The 23676-nt window shown below is 52.5% G+C and overlaps 1 protein-coding gene across 2 annotated transcripts; it reads left to right on the forward strand.

Annotated features, from left to right (window-relative positions):
• Window positions 1–755: 755 nt before the first annotated feature.
• Window positions 756–23600, forward strand: ERBB2 (erb-b2 receptor tyrosine kinase 2). 2 transcript variants are annotated; one of them, XM_016164772.2, is made up of 27 exons: window positions 756–1071; window positions 7206–7357; window positions 8240–8453; window positions 9236–9370; window positions 9701–9769; window positions 9956–10071; window positions 10198–10339; window positions 11185–11304; window positions 11625–11751; window positions 13292–13365; window positions 13452–13542; window positions 13724–13923; window positions 14254–14386; window positions 14469–14559; window positions 15323–15483; window positions 17225–17272; window positions 18567–18705; window positions 18793–18915; window positions 19219–19317; window positions 19583–19768; window positions 19878–20033; window positions 20151–20226; window positions 20592–20738; window positions 21116–21213; window positions 21402–21590; window positions 21880–22132; window positions 22278–23600. In XM_016164772.2, the coding sequence occupies exons 1-27, from the start codon at window positions 999–1001 to the stop codon at window positions 22628–22630; spliced, it is 3765 nt and encodes a 1254-aa protein (XP_016020258.2). In that variant the 5' UTR covers window positions 756–998; the 3' UTR covers window positions 22631–23600. The 2 variants fall into 2 exon arrangements, with proteins under 2 accessions (XP_016020258.2, XP_036078653.1); XM_036222760.1 differs by lacking the exons at window positions 756–1071; window positions 7206–7357 and adding an exon at window positions 7424–8066.
• The last annotated feature ends 76 nt before the right edge of the window (window positions 23601–23676 follow it).

Genomic DNA, 23676 nt, shown 5'->3' on the forward strand with positions numbered 1-23676 from the left:
ACTCCACTCCCCACTCCAACCCCCACTGGGCCTTAAGAACAGGATCAGGGGCTCCAGGTGGAACGAATGCCAGGTGGGGAGGTGGAATTGAACAGGCTAATAAAAAACAAGGGACAGAGAAAAAAAATCTTGGATAAATTGGTGCTGAATGCCCCAGTAGTAAAGAAAGAAGAGGGATGTTCTTCAAAGGATTGAGATGTAGGTCCCTCCAATTTGACTCTCTCCTTCCAAATTGGTAAACCCTCATGCTTTTCGGACTGAAAAAGATACCTAAAAGATTCGAGATGGTATGCCAGGGAGTCCTGGAAACCACAAGTTAAACACAACACACAAGTTAAACACAATACACGCCCCTTCTTGGGTATCAACTTTTCTTAGGACATGATGGGAAAACAATTATTTGATATTAAAACGAATAGGCACGTGATGGAGTAGGATGCAAACTCGCCAGGAATGTTTAAGATAAAACCTGCAAGAATTAAGGATGGCAGCCTAAAGCATTTGCCCCAGACTCCTGGAGGAGGGGGCGCAATCACCTCCTCTACTTTTAGGAGTTCTTCATGGAAATGGATGAGAACCGCTGCAGGCACCTCGGGCGTCCCGGCGCCGGGAGGGACGCACCCCAGGCCTGCGCGGAGAGAAGGAGAAAGTGAAGCCGGGAGTTGCCACTCCCAGAGACTTGCTGGAATGCAGTTGGAGCGGGAGGGTGGGGGGTGGGGGGGGGGACGAGCTGTGAGCGCGCTGGCTCCCAATCACAGGAGGAGGAGAAGGTGGAGGAGGAGGGCAGGCTCGAGGAAGTACAAGAATGAAGTTGTGGGACTGAGATTCCCCTCCAGCGTGCGCAGAGAGACGAGAAGAGACCCCTCTTCGAGGCAGCTGCCCGCCCCTTCGCGGGGTACCCTTTCCGGCGCCAAGCGCCTGGCCTCTCCGCCTGCTGCGCCCGGCGCCCCCCAGCCTGGTCCAGCCGGAGCCATGGGGCCGGAACCGCAGTGAGCACCATGGAGCTGGCGGCCTGGTGCCGCTGGGGGCTCCTTCTCGCCCTCCTGCCCCCCGGAGCCACGGGCACTCAAGGTGGGTCTGGGTTGGGGGGGGGCAGGGGGCCGCGACCGGACCCGGCAGCCTGGGACACCCGCCGAAATCCCCGGGCAGACGGGGCAGGGGGCGTCGTACGAGCTTCCCGATGCGAAGTTTCGGACAGTCCAGGCGCTCAGAGCCGCCGGCCCTCTGCGGGGAGGGAGCAGAAGAAGCTGGGGCAGGGGGGCAGTTACACAGAATCGCCTCTCGATGTCCCATTCAGGAGACCGGCACTTTCCAGCCTCTGTCAAAAAAGTTCTCTGAGATTGTTAAGAGTTTCCCATCGAAGTTGTATTGCACGGGGTGTGTGTGTGTGTGTGTGTGTGTGCGCGCGCGCGCGCGTGTGCGTGTGCGCGCGCGCCCCCTTCTTGAGCCCCCTCGAGCTTTCTCAAAGTCTTTCCAGTTGGCAGCCTCCGCCTCCGGACTGGACTGGGCTGGATTCCCCGGGGGTCCCTCCTGCCCTGCCCCTCCTCCTGCCTCCTCTCCGCCCGCCTCCGGCCGCTTAGGTTTAGTTACTACAGCTTCAGGCAAGATCGGGGTGTGTAGGGGGAAGGTGGGGAGAGCAACCTGTCCAGCCAGAGCCGGGAGGAGAGGGTGGCCAGTCGGATCGCGGAGTTGCTTCACGCTGGCGTCTGGCTGGGGGGAGGGGGAGACGTTTGTTTTGAACAAGTTTCTTTAGGGCCAGTTCAGGGACTTTGTGCTTTGTGACTTCTAGAGAGCATGGGCGGCAGAGAGGTGGTGGTGGTGGGTTTCCCGGTCTGGGGCATAAAGTGGCAGAGTTCTACAGGAGGGAATCCTGGGCAGTTGGAAGTGGAGGGAGGCTGAGAAATAGGACTAGATGGGAGTATGCACAGGGATTGTCCTGCCTTTTCCCTTATGCTGTGTGTGGGGAGGGGTGATGGGGGGATGACAGTGTGTCCCGCCGCATGGGTCTGTCCATATGTAATTGTGATTAAAGCTGGAAATATACTCTGGTGCCAAGCACTGCACACAGTGTTTTACATGTGTTCCCTCCTTTAGTTCTCAAAACAGCCCTAGGAGAGAAGTTCTACTAATAAGCTCATATTCCAGGTGAAAATCTGGTCTTAAAGACGTTAAATAGCAGCAAGTAAGCAACCACACTTTTGAAATCACTGTTAATCTACTTTGAACAATGGGGGACACTGCTCCCTGTGTCACTACTGGGTTGTGAAGTAGACAAAATGAGAACGCCCTGGGAGGTGAGCGGTCTCCATAGGTCAGGGAGTCTGGAGAAGGGGTGGGTGTCATCCTGTCTGTGTTGCCAGAGCACCCCTATGCTAGCGTGTTCTTGAGCTCTGTGTGTGTGTGTGTGTGTGTGTGTGTGTGTGTGTGTGTCTGGGCTTTGTGTTCCCAAACAGTCTCTCTGTTGACTTGGGGACTCTGCTGAACTCTGCCCTCTCAAGGAACTCCCTTAAGGTGTTGGGCCAGCTCTGCTGTAAACAGCAGGAGGTGGCCCCACGCCTTCACTCTGAGGAAGGAGTCTCCCCTGCTTGAGTCCATCCTTCCCGTCCCTGTTTCTCAGGCTGTGTCTTCACCACTGACCTTCTGCTGGCTGAGAAGGGTGAGGCCACGCTGGGCTGTCGGGCTGAGCTGCTGTCCTCCTCATCTGAGCCTTCGAGTTGAGCAGGTGGCGAGTGGCTGGGTTGCTGCAGTGCTGGGATCTGAGGGGTCAGTTCTCCTGCCCCTCTCGTCTTCCTCACCCTTCAACCTGCACTGCTGGGAGCAGACAGAGTTGTTGAGTTTGTTGTGCAGGGAATAGTTAAAATGGCAGCACACCACCCAGCTGCCTCCAGCACCCTTATTACATTCTGGGGCTGAGGGTTGTGTTAGGAATGTGGAAGGAAGGAGAGATGGGGGAAGACCCGGAGGGTCTGGATTTTGCTGAGATCCTCCTAGAGGCCAAGGTCTTGTAAAGTGCGCAGCACATATGTCCTTTTTATCTTGCAGAGCTCATATTTAATTCCCATGTGATTCTCCCAATAGCCTTCCTTCTTTTTACTATACTTAGGGAAAATAACCTCATTTTAATATTCACACACAAAAAAATGGAAAAGATTGGTTCAAATGCAAGAGAAAATACATTGCATTCCAAATATAAAGTACCTTTTCTTTTCTCTCGGTTGGGAATTACCCCGTACTCCTGCTCTGCGAACTTCCCTCGCCTTAACTTTCAAAACATGTACAGCGTGCTTCCTTATATGCCAGGCTCTTATCCATAGATAGTTTCATTTCATCTTTGCAACAATCCTGTGAAGTCGCCGCACAGATGAGAAAACTGAAGTCCAAAGAAATGAAGTGACTTCTCCAGGGCTTCCCATCAACTCGATAATATTCAGGACGTTTTTGGACTCTCATGGAGGAGGCATTAGGAGCTGGTCAGTCTTATTCCATTCAACAGGAATGGTTTGAGCAAAGCCTCAGGGGCAGCCAGGTAGCCAGATTTGGGGAGAGGCACTACTTCGTTATGCAGGTGAATGTCTTCCCTTATCTAGGCTATAGAAAGCGACCGAGCAGCCCTCCTCTCCCCATCCTCTCTCCCTGTCTAGTCCATGTCTGCCTTCTTGTTGGGCCCTCCCAGAATGACAGGGGACTGAAGGCAGAAGTGGGCTGGAGGCCAGTGGGACCTGCAGGGCTGTGGCGTGAGACACAGTTGGAATGGAAGCACGAGGGACCAGTGTGAGCCTGGGGCTGGGTGGCGGGGAGTGGAGGCGGTGTAGGGCCCAGGTAGTTGTGCCTGCCCCTGAGTGCTGGAATGGTCTGGAAGGAGATCCCCTTCCACCCTCGGAGTGTGGGAAGTGCCTCTGGGTGACGCCTCCATCTCTTGCTAGGCCATTTTTTTCTCTCCATCCCTGAAAAGAGAGTGGAGGTAGAGTGAGGGATGTATGCTCTGTCAAGGAGTGGGAGAATTATAGCCAATGTTTGTGTTGTCCCAGCTCTGTTTACAAAGGCTTGTCATGTTTACAGATTGCCTTTTGATTCATTATCTCATTTAACTATCGTTTAACTTCTCTATAGAGAAGAAGAGTTGTTATTATTTGATTATCCCCTCTTTACAGCCAACCAAGTTCAGGTCAGTAAATATTCATTGAGTGCCTACTAAATCACAGGCAGGGCTGGGCATAGAGATGAATCTGATTTGGCTTCTGTCCTGGAGATCCAGAGACTTGCTCAAGGTCACAAGGCGAGTGGCCCAGCTAGAGTTCTGGTCTGCCTGATACACCAGGCATGTGGTTATTGAGTCTTGGTGTCACTAGCCTGGGCTGTGTGGCCCAGTGGATCTGGGGGTGATGAGCTTTGGGGATGCAGGTAGTGTTCATGGAAACCAAAGGAAGTGTTGACTTTCATGCTGAGCAAGAGCAGCAGCTAGGGGGAAGGCTGAAGGCTGGTGGTGAGGAGAGCACCCACAGAGCTGGGACCAAACCCTGACCACTGAAGTCCAGCTGGAGGGACATGAAGGACTGTGACCAGCTTCTGAGCAGTGGAATGGACCCTGGGACCTCAGCTGGTCCCTTCTGGTTTGGAGACTCTTGATTGGACTTCATTCATTCATTCACTCATTCATTCATCCAGTAAACACCCAGTGCTCGCTGCGTGCGGTCCGGTCCCCTGGCTGTGGGCTGGTCCGGCCTCACACAGACTTTGCTTGGAGAATTGGAGATTGGAGCTCCTAAGGGGCAGGTGTCCTGGAGACAAACAGCTCCCCTGGGTGGAATAGAACTTCCTATCTCCCAAGAAAATCAAGGAGGGAGTGTGGAAATGGGGACCAAGGTGAGGACTCGGGAGGGGACTGGTAAGGAGGAGGGGAGTGGGAGGAGGTGGGGGGAGGTGTCATGGTGAAGGGGAGCAAGGGAGGTGGAGGTAGAGGTAAGGGAGGTATCAAGAAGGCATTGGCTTCACATCAGGTTGGTGTGGGGATTAGCTCGAAAGCCTCTAGCTCCTTGGGAGGGGTCTCAGGGTACCAATTTTACCACCTGTTGCAAACACTTAAAGTCTTAATTAGACTCAAATCGGCCACAAACAAATTCACTAGTGGGGTGGGGCTACCACTCTTTCTGCTCCTCTTGCCCAGCCCAGCCACGCCACCCTGCCCTGCCCAGCGCCTGCAATGTTTTCCTGTGGCATCAGTAGAGTTGGTGTGTATTTACGTTTGTGTGGGGTGCAGGGTGAATCTGTGTGTGCAGTTAGGCTTAGTAGAAGGGATGCGGAATCTAAAGTCAGACAGACTCGTGTTCGAATACTGAATACTGCCTCTCCCGGCCTCAGTTTGAAGTCCTAGCCTCTGCAGGATGTTAGGAGGCTCCACCCAGAGTGCCTACGGAGCACGGAGCACACAGTAGGGGCTCGGTTAATTCAGCTGCCCCCAGTGCTCCATTGTTGTTGTTTTCCTATTGCCTGGCTGCCACAGCTGGTGTCCTTTGGAAGCCGCACCAGGCAGCAGCGGGTGGAGACAGCCCCTGCCCCTGTTCTGTTGCTCCCTTTCCCCCCCAGGCTTGGGCCAGGACCTTGGGGTCTGGGCCTGGAGACAGCTGTGCCTACAAAGCAGCTGAAGCTGAGGCCGGGGGAGGTCCTGGCAGTGGGGCGTTATTTTGGGCCTGGCCAGGCCACCCCCAGCTCCTGTTTCTCTTGGGAGTCTGGGGGAAGGGACCCTTGATTCTATTTCTGGGCCCTCCCCTTCTTCCCTGTTTGCTTCCTTCCCTATCTGTCCAGAGGGGGGTGGGAACAGAGACCACTCCGGTTGTTGCTAGGAGACCCAGGAAGCAACACCAGGGGGTGGGGGGCTGCCGTCAGGCCTCCAGCTTTCGGAAGGCAGAGGGTATCAGAGGGTATCTCTTAGTACTCCCTGGGGTTTGACTTCTAGCTCCGAGTTGCTGGAGCCCTGGTGTCAGACCTCGACATCAGCCGCTGTGCTGCCCTCCTGAATCTGCACATAGTCTACGGGAGGCGGAGTGGTGACCAACAGGAATTCCGGGCAGCTCAGGCAGGCACCTGTGGGCCTGTGTACCTGGGGGTGCCCTCCGCCCACCTCCCCCTGGCACACCCTCCTGGGCAAGACACACCAGGTGATTCATCTTCTCACTGGAGCAGAAAAACAAGTTCAACTGGGCACTGTAATCTCCCCCATGCTGGCAGGCACGGTGCCAGCTGCTGCCCCCAGCGTCCCCTCATCAGGGGTCATTCACCCCTCCTAGTATCCCTGGGCTTTGTGGGTACTTCTGGTCTCAGGGAGACACAGCCAGGGTCTATGTGGGCCCTGGGACAGTTCATCTTGATGCCCGTTGGCTGATGGCTGGCACCGGGCAGGTACACAGGGTTGACGTAGTGCTCTTGTGGCAGGAGTTTCGTGGCATAGATTCTGCCAGCTGCTTCTGGAGTCTTGCCCTGAGGAGGTGGCAAGGGTGAGGTACTGGAGTAGGAGCCTTTGGAGTAGGCATCACTCTGGCCCAGGATCTGCAGCCTGGGTCTGGATGCCCAGAGCTGGAGTCTCATGCCCCTTGTCCCTGCCTGGGGGAATTCCAGAGGTTTCTGCCAGGCCCCCGGTGGTCCTCATGCCCCCACTGGGGCTCTAGCTGACCCTCATTTCCTACTTTCTGGGTGGCATTGTGAGGATGAGTATTCCTTGCCAGGAGATTGGCATGTGGGTGGCATTGGAATGGGGTGGGGAGAATGCCCCGAGTTTGTTTGCTTGAGAGAGGGGCAGGGGGTATCCAGAGAGTTCATGATTCATCATCGCCTCTCTTGGGGGATTTTTACCCCTTGGCTCTGAGTCGTGTCTTTGGGACAAAGAGAGGCTTTCTTTGCCAGCCAACCTCCTGGATTGGGCGGGCAGGCTCCCTAGGGGTGATATAGCAGGGCCCCATCTGGATGACCAGGATGGGCTGAGTCAGAAGCAGCCTGTCCCCTGATTTCTCTCCTCTTCCTAAACTTGCAAAGTTTCTTTTGCTTTGCACTTTTTGCAGGTGCAAGGGACATGGGAGGACAGGTCTTTCCGTTGTGCTTTCTCACTGTCTGAAATGGCTTGACTCTGAGGAGTGAGTGTGGAGGAGGCAGTCAGGTAGGAGAAGCTCACTGGGTGGGCAATGCCCTCTGACCCATTTCCTCTCTCCTGACAGTGTGCACTGGCACAGATATGAAGCTGCGGCTCCCAGCCAGTCCTGAGACCCACCTGGACATGCTCCGCCACCTCTACCAGGGCTGTCAGGTGGTGCAGGGGAACCTGGAACTCACCTATCTGCCTGCCAATGCCAGCCTCTCTTTCCTACAGGTGAGACCCCAGCTAGTCCCTGCCTCTCCATGAGCTGAGCTCTCTGCTTATCGGTGGGTGGTAGAAGAAGCTTATATTTCCTCTCGTTGTGGTTCCTCAACTGGAGTCCTTTCCGATGTCTAACCCCTGTTCGTTCTACTGAAAGACCAGTTGACTCCCTCTCTATAACATGGCTGGCCGTGGACATCTCTAGGTGGAATGCATCTGTTCCTTTGCTAAATATTTGCTCTCTTGCCAGCACGATTACCTCCCCCTGTCCAACTGCCCAGCCACTGTCTCTTTCCAACCTCGAGTAGCGAAAGGGCTGGTGAGAGATGTGGGTTCCAGGACTAGTTCCACCCCCGACAAGCCGTGTGAATGTGGTTTAGGTTCTTGGCTTCGCTGGGTCTCGGTTTTGTTATCTGTACATTGGGAGCAATATAGGCATGCTTTATCTTCCCCTGGGGGGCCCATTTTGAAGATAAAATGGACCATGTATGTGAAAGGGTCATGAGCAAAAGAGTGGAAACCAGCCTGCTGGGCTGTGTCCATGGTGCTCTGGGGTAGGGTCATGTGTGCAATGCTCAGGTATCATTATGTCCAGGCCTTTCCTTTTACAGATGAAGAAACTGAGATGCACAGAGGGTGGGGCACTTGCTCACAGTTCGTAAAGTGCTTCCCGCCACACACCATTATCTTTCTTGATCATAGAGGAATCTGGTTTGGAAAGGTAGGGAGTGGCCTTGATTTACATTTTGTACATGAAGAGAGCAGGACTGCTCAGTGGATGGCGGCCTTGCCCAAGATCCCCAAGGACTGGGTAACCCTGAGGAAGCCTTGGGGGCTGGTAGTGTTCTAGGCCCCTGGCCTGCCTCAGCCCTACCCTACCCTGTCCTCTTCCAGGACATCCAGGAGGTGCAGGGTTATGTGCTCATCGCTCACAACCAAGTGAGACAGGTCCCACTGCAGAGGCTGCGAATCGTGCGAGGCACCCAGCTATTTGAGGACAGCTATGCCCTGGCCGTGCTGGACAATGGAGACCCTCTGGACAGTGCCACCCCTGCTGTTGGGGCTGCCCCAGGAGGACTGCAGGAGCTGCAGCTGCGAAGCCTCACAGGTGGTCATCATTGTCATTGAAATCTCCTGGTTGTTGAGAGCTGACCAGGGTCACAGCTAGCTATGGGGGGGGGAGGGTTATGTCCCTTCTTGATGGATGCAGTCAGAGCTAGGGAAAGTGCCCTTGTGAAGATTAGAAAAGATTTCCTTCTTCCTAGGAAGTCACAGTTTCCACTAGTTCACACAGTTTGATAATTAGGACACAGGATGGGTTTTTTTCCTACTTTTTGCCTGAGTACACATGTACAGTGAACAACCTGTGTAACTGAACATGGCAGCCCTAGGGCTGACAGTGTCCCAAACCCTGTGTGCCAAGGGCTTTGCATGCAGTGATCTTATTTCAATCGTGCTATAATCTTGCAAGGGAAGCATCAATGGTATTCTCATTTTACAGATGAAAAAACAGGTTTACAGAGAATAAGTGAGTTGTTAGTTAGTGGTGAGGCTGGATTTCAGACTCCAGAGTCTCTTTTTTAACTGCCAGGCAGTGTGCATAGAGTAGAGGTGGGAGGAGAGGAGAGAATGACCTGGACATCTGGAGCCTGACATGGACAACCCCCTCCTCCCTGGATCTTAGTCGGTTCACGTGTGTGTGTGTGTGTGTGTGTGTGTGTCTCATGGGAGGGGGGTTGGTATTGATTGATAGGGCTAAAAGATGCTGAAGGTGTCTTCTCTGCTCCCTGGGGAACCTAGGGTGTGTTTAAAAAGCCTGCTCTCCATTTAGAAGGTGGGAGGGCAGAAGGTGACAGGGACAGAGGCTTCTGATTATTGCCTGCCCCACAGAGATCCTGAAGGGAGGGGTCTTGATCCAGCGGAACCCTCAGCTCTGCCACCAGGATACGATTTTGTGGAAGGACATCTTCCACAAGAACAACCAGCTGGCCCTCATGCTGATAGACAACAACCGCTCCCGGGCTTGTAAGCCATGCTCTTCCCTGCCTAGAGCCTCCTCTCTTTCTCGGACAGTTCCTCCTCAACCCCAATCTCCTGGCTTACATAACCTCTACCCCCTCCCCAGCCCTGCCCCCTGCACTAACGCCACCCATTTCCCCGGTCTTGGTCCTTCTCACCACCTCTTTGTCTCTTTATCTCTGTGGCTCTTCATTTCTGTGGCTCTGTCCTGTCTCCCTCTGCTTCTAGATTATGTCTCTGTTTTTGGAGTCTCGTTTACCTGTCTGGGTCTCTCCCTCGCAGTGCATTCTGCTTCCTCGTCTCTGTCTCTCTTACTGTCTTTCTGTTCTCTCCTAGGCCAACCCTGTTCTCCAGCTTGTAAAGCCTCTCACTGCTGGGGAGAAAGTTCCAAGGATTGTCAGCGCTGTGAGTCTTAGGCCCAGAATCTGGGGACGCAGAGCTGGGTAGAATAATCGTGACAGGGGAGGGTTGGGATTCCAGGCCTCAGGTGTCTTCCCTGGGTCAGGGCATCTCCCCAGGAGGGGAGGGTGATGAGGGCCTAGTGCCCAGGCTGCCGCCCAGCCCTCCCTCATCCTACCCTTTGCCTGATAGTGACGCGAACTGTCTGTGCCAGTGGCTGTGCCCGATGCAAGGGCCCGCTGCCTACCGACTGCTGCCATGAGCAGTGTGCTGCCGGCTGCACGGGCCCTAAGCACTCTGACTGCCTGGTACGTTCCCATTGGGCCCCACCATTCAGTGGGCAAGGGAAGGGGCACCCTGCCTGGTACTGCCCTACTGCCCCTGGCACATCAAGGAAAAACAGCCCGGTGATCACCAGATGCCTTTCCTTCCAGGCCTGCCTCCACTTCAACCACAGTGGCATCTGTGAGCTGCACTGCCCAGCCCTGGTCACCTACAACACGGACACCTTCGAGTCCATGCCCAACCCTGAGGGCCGGTATACCTTTGGTGCCAGCTGTGTGACCGCCTGTCCCTGTGAGTGCCAGGGAGAGACACAGTTGTAGTAATTTTGGTGGGGACGTTGGTTTATGTAAATAAGAGCATATTATGAGTACTGTCTGCCTCTTGCTTTGGAGAGCTGGTTCTGATGATTCTTATCGAGATGCCGCGTTCCTTCTTGGAACTGGTGGCAGCAGCAAAGAGTAGCAGCTAAGAGCTCAGGCCTGGGAGCCAGATTGCCTGGGTTTGAAACCTGGCTCTGTCACTTACTAGTCTTATGACTAGTGCTTTAGTTTCCTCATCTCTAAAATGGGAGCAAAAGTAGTTCCAACCTAATAAAGTTAGAATGAGTTAATATGCATAAGCTCTTAACAGCAGTGTCTGGCATATATTAAGCACTCCTAAATGTTAATTTTCATTCTATAGTCTAGATAGATTGGAGTTTTATTTAACAGGTCCCCTATTTCCTGATGGGCATTCAGGGACTTGCCTCGAATCTGGGGACCTCTTTCCTCCTCTCACAGGAGACGGGAGTGGGCTCTTAGGTCCCAGTCATACCCTCCCCACGGTGAGTGACAGTGCAAAGTGTAGAGCCAGACATTTGGGTTCAGATCCTGGCTCCTCCGCTCACTAGCACAATGACCTCCAGAAATTCGCATTATTGTGCTTTGGTTTCCCTTTTGGCAAAATGGGAATCTCACCACGTGTTTATCATGTAGGGTTATTGTGAGGAGAAAATGAATGTTAAGTGCTGACTTGTAGCAAGGGCATTCCAGTACTGTCGGATGTTATTCTCATTGTACTACCTGGGCATGGTGACGGTGCTCACGGTGGGGCATGAAGGGCCGGGGCATGTGAACATACAACCCTGGTCTCCTCAGACAACTACCTATCGACGGACGTGGGATCCTGCACCCTAGTCTGTCCCCTTAACAACCAAGAAGTGACAGCTGAAGATGGAACACAGCGGTGTGAGAAATGCAGCAAGCCTTGTGCCCGAGGTACCCACTGCCACCCCCCAATCCAGGCTGTAGTTCTTGCCACTGTGCACCCAGCCTGGCCTTGCCCACTGTCCCACCCTTCCTCAGACCCTCCTGGGACCCAGTCCTCGTGTCTCCCACTGTCTCTGCCCCTGGTCCTCCCCAGATCAGTCCCACAAGCTCCCCCATATCGCGTCAGTGTGGGGAGGGGGCATGTGGCCCCAAGATGGGACTAGAGACAGGACCTAGGAGTTAGGGATCCAGGTGCTCCATGTGGGGAACGATGAGTCCCAGTGCAGGGGCTGAGGAGGCGCCTTCACCACCTGCCCCACTCCCCACAGTGTGCTATGGCCTGGGCATGGAACACCTGCGGGAGGCAAGGGCGGTCACTAGTGCCAATGTCCTGGAGTTTGCTGGCTGCAAGAAGATCTTTGGGAGCCTGGCGTTTCTGCCGGAGAGCTTTGCGGGGTAAGGATACTCGGAGTGAAGGGTAGGCACAATGGCCAGAGACAATATCAAGGCAGTTCCCGATTCCTGAGCACCCAGAAAGGGCAGCATCTCGGGGTGAGGGGATGGCCAGAGACAGAGGTGGGAGGCCAGAGGGGGCAGGGACCTTTGGAGGGATTCTTTTCATACATGACATGTTATCTGTCAACATGCACTTGTATGGAGGTCAAGCCATCCACATAAAGTTACATTCTCCTTGAGTTCATAGTAGCTTTATTCACAATAGTTACAAACTGGAAATGACACAAATGTATATCAATAGGTGAATGAATAAACAAACGATGGCCTATCTATACAATGACATTCTCAGCAACAAAAAGAAACAAAATACTGATATACACAACATGAATGAGTCTCAATAACATTATGTTAATTGAAATAAGCCAGAAAAGAATCCACACTGTCTGATTCTTTTTATGTGAGGGTCTAGGTAGGCAAAACCACTCTGGTGATAGCAATCAAAACCGTGGTTGTCCTGGGATGGGGGGACTCCAAAGGGACACAAAGGAAATTTCCGGGGTGATGGAGGTGTTCTGTATATCAGTTGGGGAGGGGAAGCCATGAGTGAATGAATGCATTTGTCAAAACTCATCAAACTGTATAGTAAAAATCTGCGCATTTTATTGTATGTGAAATACATTTCAATAAAACTACATATTAAGAAAAGGAGAAAATTTCTTTCAACACTTTCTCCACTTCTGCTCCAGAGGAGACCGCTGTTAATGGTGTGTGTTCCTCTAGACCTTTTATACATACATAGACACGCATGGAAAACATAGTTGTAATTTTGCTAGAGACCTTGGCTTATGTAAATGAGAGCATATTGTGAGTATTGTCTGCCCTTTGCTTTGGAGAGCTGGTCCTGAGGGTTCTTAAGGTGCCTTTCTTTCAAGAGGTGTGGAGCAGGTGGCAGCAGCAAAGAGTTGCAGCTAAGGGTCCGGGAACCAGACTGCCTGGGTTTGAAACCTGGCACTGCCACTTACTAGACATGTGATCTTATGGGACCTTAGTTTCCTCTTCTCTAAAATTGGGGCAAAACTAGTCCCATTCTCATAAGGTGGTTATAAAGTTTGAATGAGTTAATATGCATAAGCTCTTAGAACAGTGCCTGGCATATACTAAGTGCTCCTAAATGTTTAGTTTTTTTGTCTATAGTCAGGATTATATTTAACAGCTCTCCTATTTACTGATGGGTGTTTAGGTCATTTTCAGTTTCCGTTCTTACAAACAGTTCTGCCTTGTACATGCCTCGGGGGCCAGTGTCTCTCTAGGCCACATTCCTAGAAGTAGAATTTCTAGATCAAAGAATATAAACACTGTTTTGATAGATCCTGCCAAACTAGGGCCTGGGCTCTGCAGCTCGGGATGGCAACAGCCGAGCTTGAGCCAAGGGTTTAATTGAAGTTATTAATAGAAGAGGGGTAAGGGTGGCACGGCCAGTCTGGGGGTCGTGCCCACCCCTTGCTGGCCCTGCTGACTCCTCTCCTCATCCTCCTTCTAGGGACCCAGCCTCCAGCACTGTCCCCCTACAGCCTGAGCAGCTCAGAGTGTTTGAGACCTTAGAGGAAATTACAGGTGCGCCCTGCCTCTGCATTCTGCTCTAAAGGAGCTGGGGATCCTCATCCTGTCCCCACACTCCTAGACTCACCCTGTGCCTGCAGGTTACCTGTACATCTCAGCGTGGCCAGACACCCTGCCTGACCTCAGTGTCTTCCAGAACCTGCGAGTAATCCGGGGACGAGTTCTGCATGAGTGAGCACCAGGAGAGGGGGCTTGATGGGGAGGTCTGGGAGAAGCCTTTTCTCCAGGGGCTCCATTGGCAGCCTTTCCATGGGAGTTAGTAGAGGGTGCTCGAGTGGGGGCAGCCCTTGTGGATGTGGAAGGGGTCAGCAACGAGCTGTTCGCTCTGCAGCTGAGCCCTCCTCTCCCACAGTGGTGCCTACTCGCTGACCCTGCAAGGCCTGGGCATCAGCTGGCTGGGGCTGCGCTCACTGCGGGAACTGGGTAGTGGGCTGGCCCTCATCCACCGCAACGCCCACCTCTGCTTTGTGCACACGGTGCCCTGGGACCAGCTCTTTCGGAACCCTCACCAGGCCCTGCTCCACAGTGCTAACCGACCAGAGGACGAATGTGGTAAGACAGGGAGCCCAGTGTGCCTGCTCCCCGTCTGCCCCCTCACAGGAGTGCCCACGGGCCCCTAACAACAGCAACCTGGGACTTATGTAGATTGCCTGTCCCTGGTGCGCCATTATTGACACAGCTCTGGCTGGCTTGACTTCTTGGCATCCCTCCCTTCCCTTTCCTCTGTTTCTGGAACCTGAGAACTCCTTTCTCTCTCCGCATTGCCCAAGCCCTATCCCTGCCCCTCCAACCCAGAGCCACCCTCACAGCCTCTTCCCCTGGTTCACTTGGACCTGGAGTCTCCCTTAAGAATCCTCTCTGACTCCTTCCTCCTTGCTGCAGTGGGTGAAGGCCTGGCCTGCTACCCGCTGTGTGCCCATGGGCACTGCTGGGGTCCGGGACCCACCCAGTGTGTCAACTGCAGCCAGTTCCTTCGGGGCCAGGAGTGCGTGGAGGAGTGCCGAGTACTGCAGGGGTATGCGGGGAGGAGCAGGGGGCGGCCGGAGGGGTGCACAAGGGTTCCTTCCAGACCCCTCACCAGCCATCCCCTCTCTCAGGCTCCCCCGGGAGTATGTGAAGGACAAGTACTGTCTGCCGTGCCACCCCGAGTGTCAGCCCCAGAATGGCTCAGTGACCTGCGTAGGATCGGTGAGCTGTTAGTGAGCTCAGAGCTGGGTGGAGGGAAGCAAGGGTGGGTTGGGGCAGATTGCCAGGGACCTGGTCAAGTCTGGTAAGACATCAGTGGAGAGCGCCCTGAGCTCAGACCAGAGCAGCAGGAGGGTGGAACAACAGGAGGTGGTGGAGGGAGGCTGGGGTGCTGGGGACCGCAAGAGCTGTGCTGTGTGGTAGACCCGGGACCCTTTGGATTGCGCAGAGGTCCCAGGGAAGCCTGTGTTCTTGGCTGTGCCAGAGTGGTTGGACATGTGGGCTTAGGCATCAGACTACCTCGATTTAAATCCGGGCCCTGCTTCCAACCTTAGTTTGCTCATTTATAAAATGAGTATCATAGTAGTACCTGCCTCATTAGGGTATAGTAAGAATTAACTCAAAATAGGGTTTGGCATGGTGCCTAAGTACGGGAAAGGCTCTCCACCTGTTAGTAACTATCATTACTTGCAGTTATACCTTAAGTAATGTACTCCCCTCCCAGGCCTCCAGTTCTTCATGCGAAGCCCCCAGCTTGGGATCAAGCTTTGAAGTTGAGGGAGCTGGGTGAAGAGCAGAGGTAGCAGACACAGCAAGTCTGGGCTGTCCCAGGAGCAAGAGAATTAACTTTAAAAAAAAACCTGTTTTAAGTTAATTCTCACTACACCCTAATGAAAAGTGCTGCTGAGTAACAGTGGGAAGCTCAAAGGAGACTGTAGGTCCTGATCCTACTGCCAGCCCCCACAAATCTTTCCTCCCCTCCCAGGGGGCTGACCAGTGTGTGGCCTGTGCCCACTACAAGGACTCTCCCTTCTGCGTGGCTCGCTGCCCCAGTGGTGTGAAACCTGACCTCTCCTTCATGCCCATCTGGAAGTTCCCAGATGAGAAGGGCACGTGCCAGCCGTGCCCCATCAACTGCACCCACTCGTGAGTATGAGGGCCTTTTCTGCAAAAAGGAGGGCTTTGTTCCAGGAGCCTCTCCGGGGCTCTTATTATAAAAGGGAGATAACTGCCTTTGCTTATCCTGAGATGCAATTTTTCGTATCTTTTTTTATCTGACCACAAAAGTAACATGTTAAAATTTTTTTATTAGAACATGAAATATAAATTAATGTCACTATCAGCAGTTCTATCCCCACTGTTAATAATTTGTAATATTTTTCCTCTAGTTTTTTAACCGTGCGCAGACTAATATATATATCATTATAACATATAAAATGTTATACTCTCTTGTGCTCACTTCTGGCAGCACATATACTAAAATGTTATACTCTGTAGTTATTTCTATCTGTGCACAGTCTAACATATTATAACATAATTTCTATGTAAGTATATATATGGTTATTCTCCAGTTGTTTTTATCTGTCTGTAGTCTAATATATACTTCTTTTTTAGCAAAGTGGGATCATAGACCATACATATTATTTGCAAATTGCTTCTTTTCACTTAACAGAATCTTGCAATGTTTTCTCATGTCCTAACACAGTGATCTATTTAAACATTTTTTTTAACATAGTTGTTTTTATTTACACATGAAATACACGAATATGTCCTTGTGATAAACATTTTCAGCGATATAAAAGTATAAACATTGCAAAGCCACTGTGTTTTTTTCCCCCTCCCCCATCCCTGTCTGGAGAGAACCACCAGATTCATCCCTCCAGGCTTTCTCTACACATTTACACAAACATATATTTATATTAGGTTGAGTCATATAAGATTTTTGTTTTTGTAGGTCATAAATGGTCAAGGAACAGCAATTTCATGTAGTTCAACTTATAATCAGTTTTGGTTTTTATGTGTGCATTTTTTAAAATTATGGTTGACATTAAATATTATTTTATATTAGTTTCAAGTATGTAGCATAGTGGATAGACATTTATATAATTTATGAAGTGATCCCTCCAATTAGTCTAGTACTTACCTGGCACTATACATAGTTATGACAATATTATTGACTATCTTCCCTGTGCTGTACTTTTTGTTCATTTTTTATATGTAAATGGAATCATACTGTACATATTGCTCTGCACTTTGCTTCTCAGCTCCCACTCTGTGTGCCTTGGATGTCCTATAGTGTGACTGCACATAGATCTACCTCCATTTTTTTTTTGAACTACTCAATCTGCAGCATGGATATGATATTTGACTATATCCATGTTTGAGGGATATTGATTGAGCTTGCTCTTTTTTTCCCCCTTTTTTTGCAGTTTATTACACTTGAGCTCCATGTGCAAGTGAGCATCTTGTGCATGCCCCCTAGTGTACAGGTGTTGGCATTTTTAGGGTATATCCCAAGAGGGGAACTGCTGGGTCACAGGCATTATTTAATAGGTGTTGCCAAACTATCTTCTGCAGAAGCTGTGCCAGTTTAATATCTGGCTTTCTTTCACAGAAGGAATGGCTGAGCTTCTGGACTTGGTGCTCCTTTGGGTGACCCCCACCCCCCAGAGGACACACCACAGGGGTGTGGGGTCACAGGCTGGAGAAGGGATCCCCCTGTGGGGTGGCAGAAAGAGCACTGGTGACCTTTAGCCCAGTTTCTGCCTTTGTTAAATGGAGATAATAACCCTGCCACACCTACCTCTGGAGCTGCCGTGAGGCTGGAATGAGACAGGAGGTGGTTCCCAGTCTTGTTGATGGGACTCTCTCTCTTTCTCTCTTGCAGCTGTGTGGATCTGGATGACAAGGGCTGCCCTGCTGAGCAGAGAGCCAGGTCAGCCTGGTCCCAGGTCGTGCCCCACATGGCCCCTCAGTCCCCCACCAGTCACTGCTGCAGGGAGGGGGTCTCCTGACACGACACATGTTCCTTTCTTGCCCACTCTTCCACCATTGATCCTCTTTTCAATTCTCCTCAACAAGTGGATGGAGGACCTGCTCAGGATGCTCAAGGTGTGGGGAACAAGAAATGATGGCAAAGACACCCAGTACCTCTCAACCCTCAAGTAGCTAGATGTTTTGCAAGGGACACAAGCGGCGTTGTTGAGGATGCTGCTGCAGCTCTGAGGGAGTAAACAGTGAATTCTTAACAGGATGTGGTGGGAGGCTTCAAGGATGAGATGGCATTTGAGCCGGGCCTTGAAAGAGGGGCAGGTATGTTACCTGCATTAGGGAGAAAGTAACCAGGTGGCGTTGTTGGGGAGGAGTCAGAAAAATTTAGGATGTGTTTGCTTGAATGTTCTGGTGTGGTGGGCCATTTTATAAGCACAGGGAACAGAGTAAAGGATGAAGTCTGAGTCAGGTTTGGGCCGGATCCAGAGGCCATAGGACCTTGCTCACTACCGGGCTACAGTGTTGGACTTGGTTTCTGGGCAGTGGGGAGCTTTGGGAAGGGTTTTGGGGGGAAAAACAGATTAGAGTATGTCCTAGGCAATCATTTGTCCATGAAACAAGTGTTAATTAGAGGTCTGTGATGTGCCAGCCTTTGGGTAAGCAAAGGAGAGGGACAATGATGACAACGACGTAGGGTCAACACCCAGGAGTGCCATCTATTCCAGGATGAGTTGTGAAAGGTGATCCCATGCATGGAGGAATGGTCCAGGCAGAAGTAACAGCATGTGCAAATGTTGGGAGGTGTGGAAATCATGACCTATGCCTGAAAAATTTGTCTAGAACATCAGAATCACTGGGTGTACATTCCTGGGCCTCACCCCATACCACAATCACTCTCTGGGGGCGGGGCTCCAGACTTAGCCATATTAACAAGCTTCTTGGTGATTTTTCTCAGGAAGTTTGAGAATCTGGACTAGAGCCATGGGCAAGAGCATAGACAATTTGCATATGTGGGTAAAGAAGGCTTTGAATGTCCAGCAAGGAGTTTGGACTTTATCCTGGGGGCAATAGGGAGCCAAGGGAGGTTTTAAAGTAGGGAAGAGAGGATGGAAGCCTGTGGATCACTCTTCCAAATTCCTTTTCCAAACACCAGTGACCTTCATGTCCTTCCATGGGGTCCCTTCATCCCTTCTACCCAAGACTGGTCCCCAACCCCTGACCTTGGCTTCCGTCCTCAGCCCTGTGACGTCTATCATTGCTGCTGTGGTGGGAACTCTGCTGGTCATGATTATAGGGGTAGTTTTCGGCATCCTAATCAGGCGAAGGAGGCAGAAGATCCGGAAGTACACGATGAGAAGGCTGCTGCAGGAAACAGAGGTGAGGTGGTCTGAGGGCCTCCCTACCAGCCTGGGGTCTGTGGCCCAGCCACCCAGGCACTGATGCAGGGTCACCCCCTCACCCCAGCTGGTGGAGCCGTTGACACCTAGTGGAGCAATGCCTAACCAGGCTCAGATGCGGATCCTAAAAGAGACAGAGCTGAGGAAGGTGAAGGTGCTTGGATCAGGAGCTTTTGGCACAGTCTACAAGGTCAGAGGTGGGGCCGAAGTCCAGGGTGGGAGGTTGCAGAGGATGCGTCAGATGTGGCCAAGGGTACTGTTAGGGAAAGCAGCCAAGAGCTGGAGGCAGTGGTGTTTGGTTGGGCAGTAATAGAGGCTGGGACAAGGCATAAGAGAATGGTGAGTGGGGCTAAATAATAAAGTTGTTGCTAATTAGTGAGGTTGGCCCAACAGTGGGGAAGGGTATTCAGAGCATAAGTAATGACCTTATGGACAGCTGTGGGTTAGATCTGGCCAGCCCTCTTCCTGCTCACATCCTCCTTTTTCTGCCCAGGGCATCTGGATCCCTGATGGGGAGAATGTGAAAATCCCAGTGGCCATCAAAGTGTTGAGGGAAAACACATCTCCCAAAGCCAACAAAGAAATCCTGGACGTAAGCCCCTCCACCCTCTACAGAAGGGACCCCCCTGGTTGCTGGTCTGGGCTTTGGGCTTTCTCTTCACTAGGATTTGAGGAGACTATGTTATCCTTAAACCTCAACTCTTAACCTCCCTAGTCTGTGGGCTGTGGTTATGGTTTGTGTTGAATGGAGTGAGATCCGGTGAGGGTTCTGTCACACCTCGGTCCTTAGGAGTGGCGTTTGGCGGTTGGGGGTTTGTGGTCTCGCAAACCCTCTCAATGTATGCCCTTGTCCTCAGGAAGCATATGTGATGGCTGGTGTTGGCTCCCCATATGTGTCGCGTCTCCTGGGCATCTGCCTGACCTCTACCGTGCAGCTGGTGACACAGCTTATGCCCTATGGCTGCCTCCTAGACCATGTCCGGGAACACCGTGGACGCCTGGGCTCCCAGGACCTGCTGAACTGGTGTGTGCAGATTGCAAAGGTATGCTCTGCTGGCGCCCTTTGGGAGCAAGCCTATTCCCACCTTAGGATGGGGAGGTTTCCTGGGAGAGTATGGCCAGAACGTGATTCACGCGGATATTTTATCCCAGGGGATGAGCTACTTGGAGGAAGTGCGGCTTGTGCACAGGGACCTGGCTGCCCGGAATGTGCTGGTCAAGAGTCCCAACCATGTCAAGATCACAGACTTTGGGCTGGCTCGGCTGCTGGACATTGACGAGACAGAGTACCATGCGGACGGGGGCAAGGTTAGCGAAGGGAGTAGAGTAAGGCAAGGTGGAATGGGCTCTGGGCCCTGGGAGAACTCTGAGAACGGCCACATCCCCACACACCTAGTTTGAGGGCTTATTCCTCTGCTCTCCCAGGTACCCATCAAGTGGATGGCGTTGGAGTCCATTCTCCGCCGGCGGTTCACCCACCAGAGTGATGTGTGGAGCTACGGTGCGTGGTGGGGAGGGTTGGGAGGGGTGGCCAAGGAGCCATGGCCCTGTCCATGGTGGGGATGTTGGTGGAAGGATGAGAGCCATGATGGAGAAAATTAATGGAGACACCTTACCATGAATGGGACAGAAGGGAGGAGCTGCCAATGTCCCAATCTGCCAGGGTCTGTACACGTCCAGTGTCCCCCTACAACCATTACCTCTCATGGAGACCCTACTTTCCCTAAGAAGGTTTCCTACTGCTTTCTAACCCATCACATCCCTTCCCCCTTCCCATGGTACCAGGCTCTTAGAGCTTCTGGAGCTCAGTACACTAAAGCTCCCCCTATTAACACTCCCCCTTAACCCACCCTGTCTCTGCCCCAGGTGTGACTGTATGGGAGCTGATGACTTTTGGGGCCAAACCTTACGATGGGATCCCAGCCCGGGAGATCCCTGACCTGCTGGAGAAGGGGGAACGGCTGCCCCAGCCCCCCATCTGCACCATCGATGTCTACATGATCATGGTCAAATGTGCGTGGCTGAGCTGTGCTGGTTGCTTGGAGAAGGGGTGGGAGGTCCTAGGTGGAGGGGCCTACAAGGGGCATGGGAGGGGGCCAAAGGCAAAATGTATGTGGACCCAGGGGTCCTGATATGGTTACAGGAGCCTCAAAAGGGTCTTGCTTCTTTTTTATAGTATCAGTCCAGGGAAGTTCTAGAGGATCAGCTAGAAAAAAGACATGCAAAATAAAAAGGGTGAACTTACAGAGATTCTCAAAAGTCCTGGTACCTCAGCTCTACCACACAAGGGCTTGGGGCTCTAATCACTAGACCAGACTGGAGAGGGAGAGGGGGTGGGGCTGTACACAGGCTGCAGCGGAAACAGATGCTGAGCTTCCTCCTGTCCCCAGGTTGGATGATTGACTCCGAGTGTCGGCCTCGGTTCCGGGAGTTGGTGGCCGAATTCTCCCGCATGGCCAGGGATCCCCAGCGCTTTGTGGTCATCCAGGTACTGGCCTTTCCACCTTGTCCCTGCCTATGACTAAGCACACCCCTGAAGTGGATAGAAAGGGAGGCAACTCCTGGGTCCCAGGCCTCAAGCCCAATCCTTACCTCTTGTACCTCCTTGAGCCATCCATAGGAGGCTAAGCGCTGGGGTGGGGAGAGGCTGCCATCCTCTGTCTCCCTCCTCCCCAGAATGAGGATCTGGGCCCTGCCAGCCCCTTGGACAGCACCTTCTACCGCTCGCTGCTGGAGGATGACGACATGGGGGACCTGGTGGATGCGGAGGAGTACCTGGTACCCCAGCAGGGCTTCTTCTGCCCAGATCCTGTTCCGGGTGCTGGGGGCACAGCCCACCGCAGGCACCGCAGCTCATCCACCAGGGTCAGTGCTCTCCGTCACACTGTGCTGGGTGTGCTTGGTTACCTCCTCCAACCCCAATGGACTAGGCTCCCTTTCTTTCATGTCCCCCCATAACCATTACCTCTCACAGAGACCCCATTTTCCTTAAGGTTTCCTACTGCCTTCCAACCCATGACCCCATTCTCTTCACGGTAACTGTCATACCCTAAGGGTGACCTCTGTTTCTCTCTTATGACCCTGTCACACTTCCCATGGAGTCTCTAATTAAAATCCATTAATAAGCCCCATCGTGACCTTCTCTTCTCCCCAGAGTGGCGGTGGTGAGCTGACACTGGGGCTGGAGCCCTCCGAAGAGGAGCCCCCCAAGTCTCCACTGGCACCCTCAGAAGGGGCAGGCTCTGATGTGTTTGACAGTGATTTGGGAGTGGGGGCAGCCAAGGGACTGCAAACTCTCTCCCCACATGACCCCAGCCCTCTACAGCGGTACAGTGAGGACCCCACAGTTCCCTTGCCTCCTGAAACTGATGGCTACGTTGCTCCCCTGACCTGCAGCCCCCAGCCCGGTATGGAATTCAAGCCTGAGCTGAGAGACTGGGAGGTGGGGAAGTTGGGGATGCTCAGCTCAGCCCAGGGTTCACTGGGGTTTTGGAAGTAGCTGGGACACATGGATTCCTTCCCCTAACAAGGCCCCTTCTCTCGCCCTTTCAGAATACGTGAACCAGCCAGAGGCTCGCCCGCAGCCTCCCTCACCCCTAGATGGCCCCCTGACTCCTCGACCTGCTGGTGCCACGCTGGAAAGGCCCAAGACTCTCTCTCCTGGGAAGAACGGGGTTGTCAAAGATGTTTTTGCCTTTGGGGGTGCTGTGGAGAACCCCGAGTACTTGGCACCCCGTGGCAAGGCTGCTTCTCAGCCCCACCCTCCTCCAGCCTTCAGTCCAGCTTTTGATAACCTCTATTACTGGGACCAGGACCCATCAGAGCGGGGTTCTCCACCTAGCACCTTCGAAGGGACCCCTACGGCAGAGAACCCTGAGTACCTGGGCCTGGATGTGCCAGTGTGAGCCAAAAGGCCAAGTCTGCTTAGGTCCTACTGAACCCTTGGGAAGTGAGAAAGGCCTGACTTCTGTTCTGTGTCAGGATGAGGTGGGGAAAGGGCCCTTGGACCACATCCAGTGGAGCCTGCCAGGCCAGAAACCTTTCCTACTCCAATTCCCAGTTGGCTGAGGGGTCCAGCCTGGTTGGAAAAGAAGACAGCACTGGAAGGTCCTGATTGATTTGGAACCCTGCCCCAGCAGACTCTAGGGGCCAGTGAATGCCACAACCACAGCCTCCTCACCTGAGGGAGCAATCCAGCCTGGCTTTCTCCTTCCAGATCTCTGGCCTTGAAGGACTTAGGGAAGCTAGACCTAGGAGGAGTGTCTAGGACAAAAGCAATCCATTCAGAGACTGTCCTTGAGACCCAGCTCTGCCCCTGGAAGAAGGGAGCAGCAGTAGCATCCAGATCGAGTTCCTGTACAGAGTGCTTTTTTTTGTTTTGTTTTTACTTATTTTTTTTTGTGTGTGTGTGTGTGTTTTTTAAAAAAAAGATGAAATAAGGACTCAGAGAAAGAGGGTACTGTGGAGGGGGAGGTAATCCCCGGGGTTGGGAGAGAGATTTCCCTTCTCCACACCCACTTTCTCCATCTGCAAATATATTTTGGAAAACAGCTGGGCACCAGCTTATGTTTGGGGGTGGCTCTGTGCCATCCCCTACTGCTTACCTCCTCACACTCCATTCATCTTTTCCTGGAGGGAGTGGCTAGTAATCCTCAGAAACTTGAATGAGAAGCCTATTTTCTAGCTTCCTGACTTTTGGGTTGAGGGTGGGGGTGACCGGGGAGTTGGGATTCTGATCTGACAGCTCTTTGACAACCAAATTATTCTTGCTTAGAAAACCAAATTCTTGAAGGCCACCCACCAGAATGGGTAATTTCTTCCTTATGGGTAGGGGGAATAGAGGGTAGAGTGAAGGAAAGAAGAGACAGTGTCTACTGTGTGACTTGTTTTCTTTGCCTGATTATGACAGAGATCACTGAACTAGAGATAGCTATCCAGAAAAGGCCCACCC

The sequence above is a fragment of the Rousettus aegyptiacus genome, unplaced genomic scaffold (genome assembly GCF_014176215.1).
Source record: "Rousettus aegyptiacus isolate mRouAeg1 unplaced genomic scaffold, mRouAeg1.p scaffold_m13_p_6, whole genome shotgun sequence".
Lineage (NCBI taxonomy): Eukaryota > Metazoa > Chordata > Mammalia > Chiroptera > Pteropodidae > Rousettus > Rousettus aegyptiacus.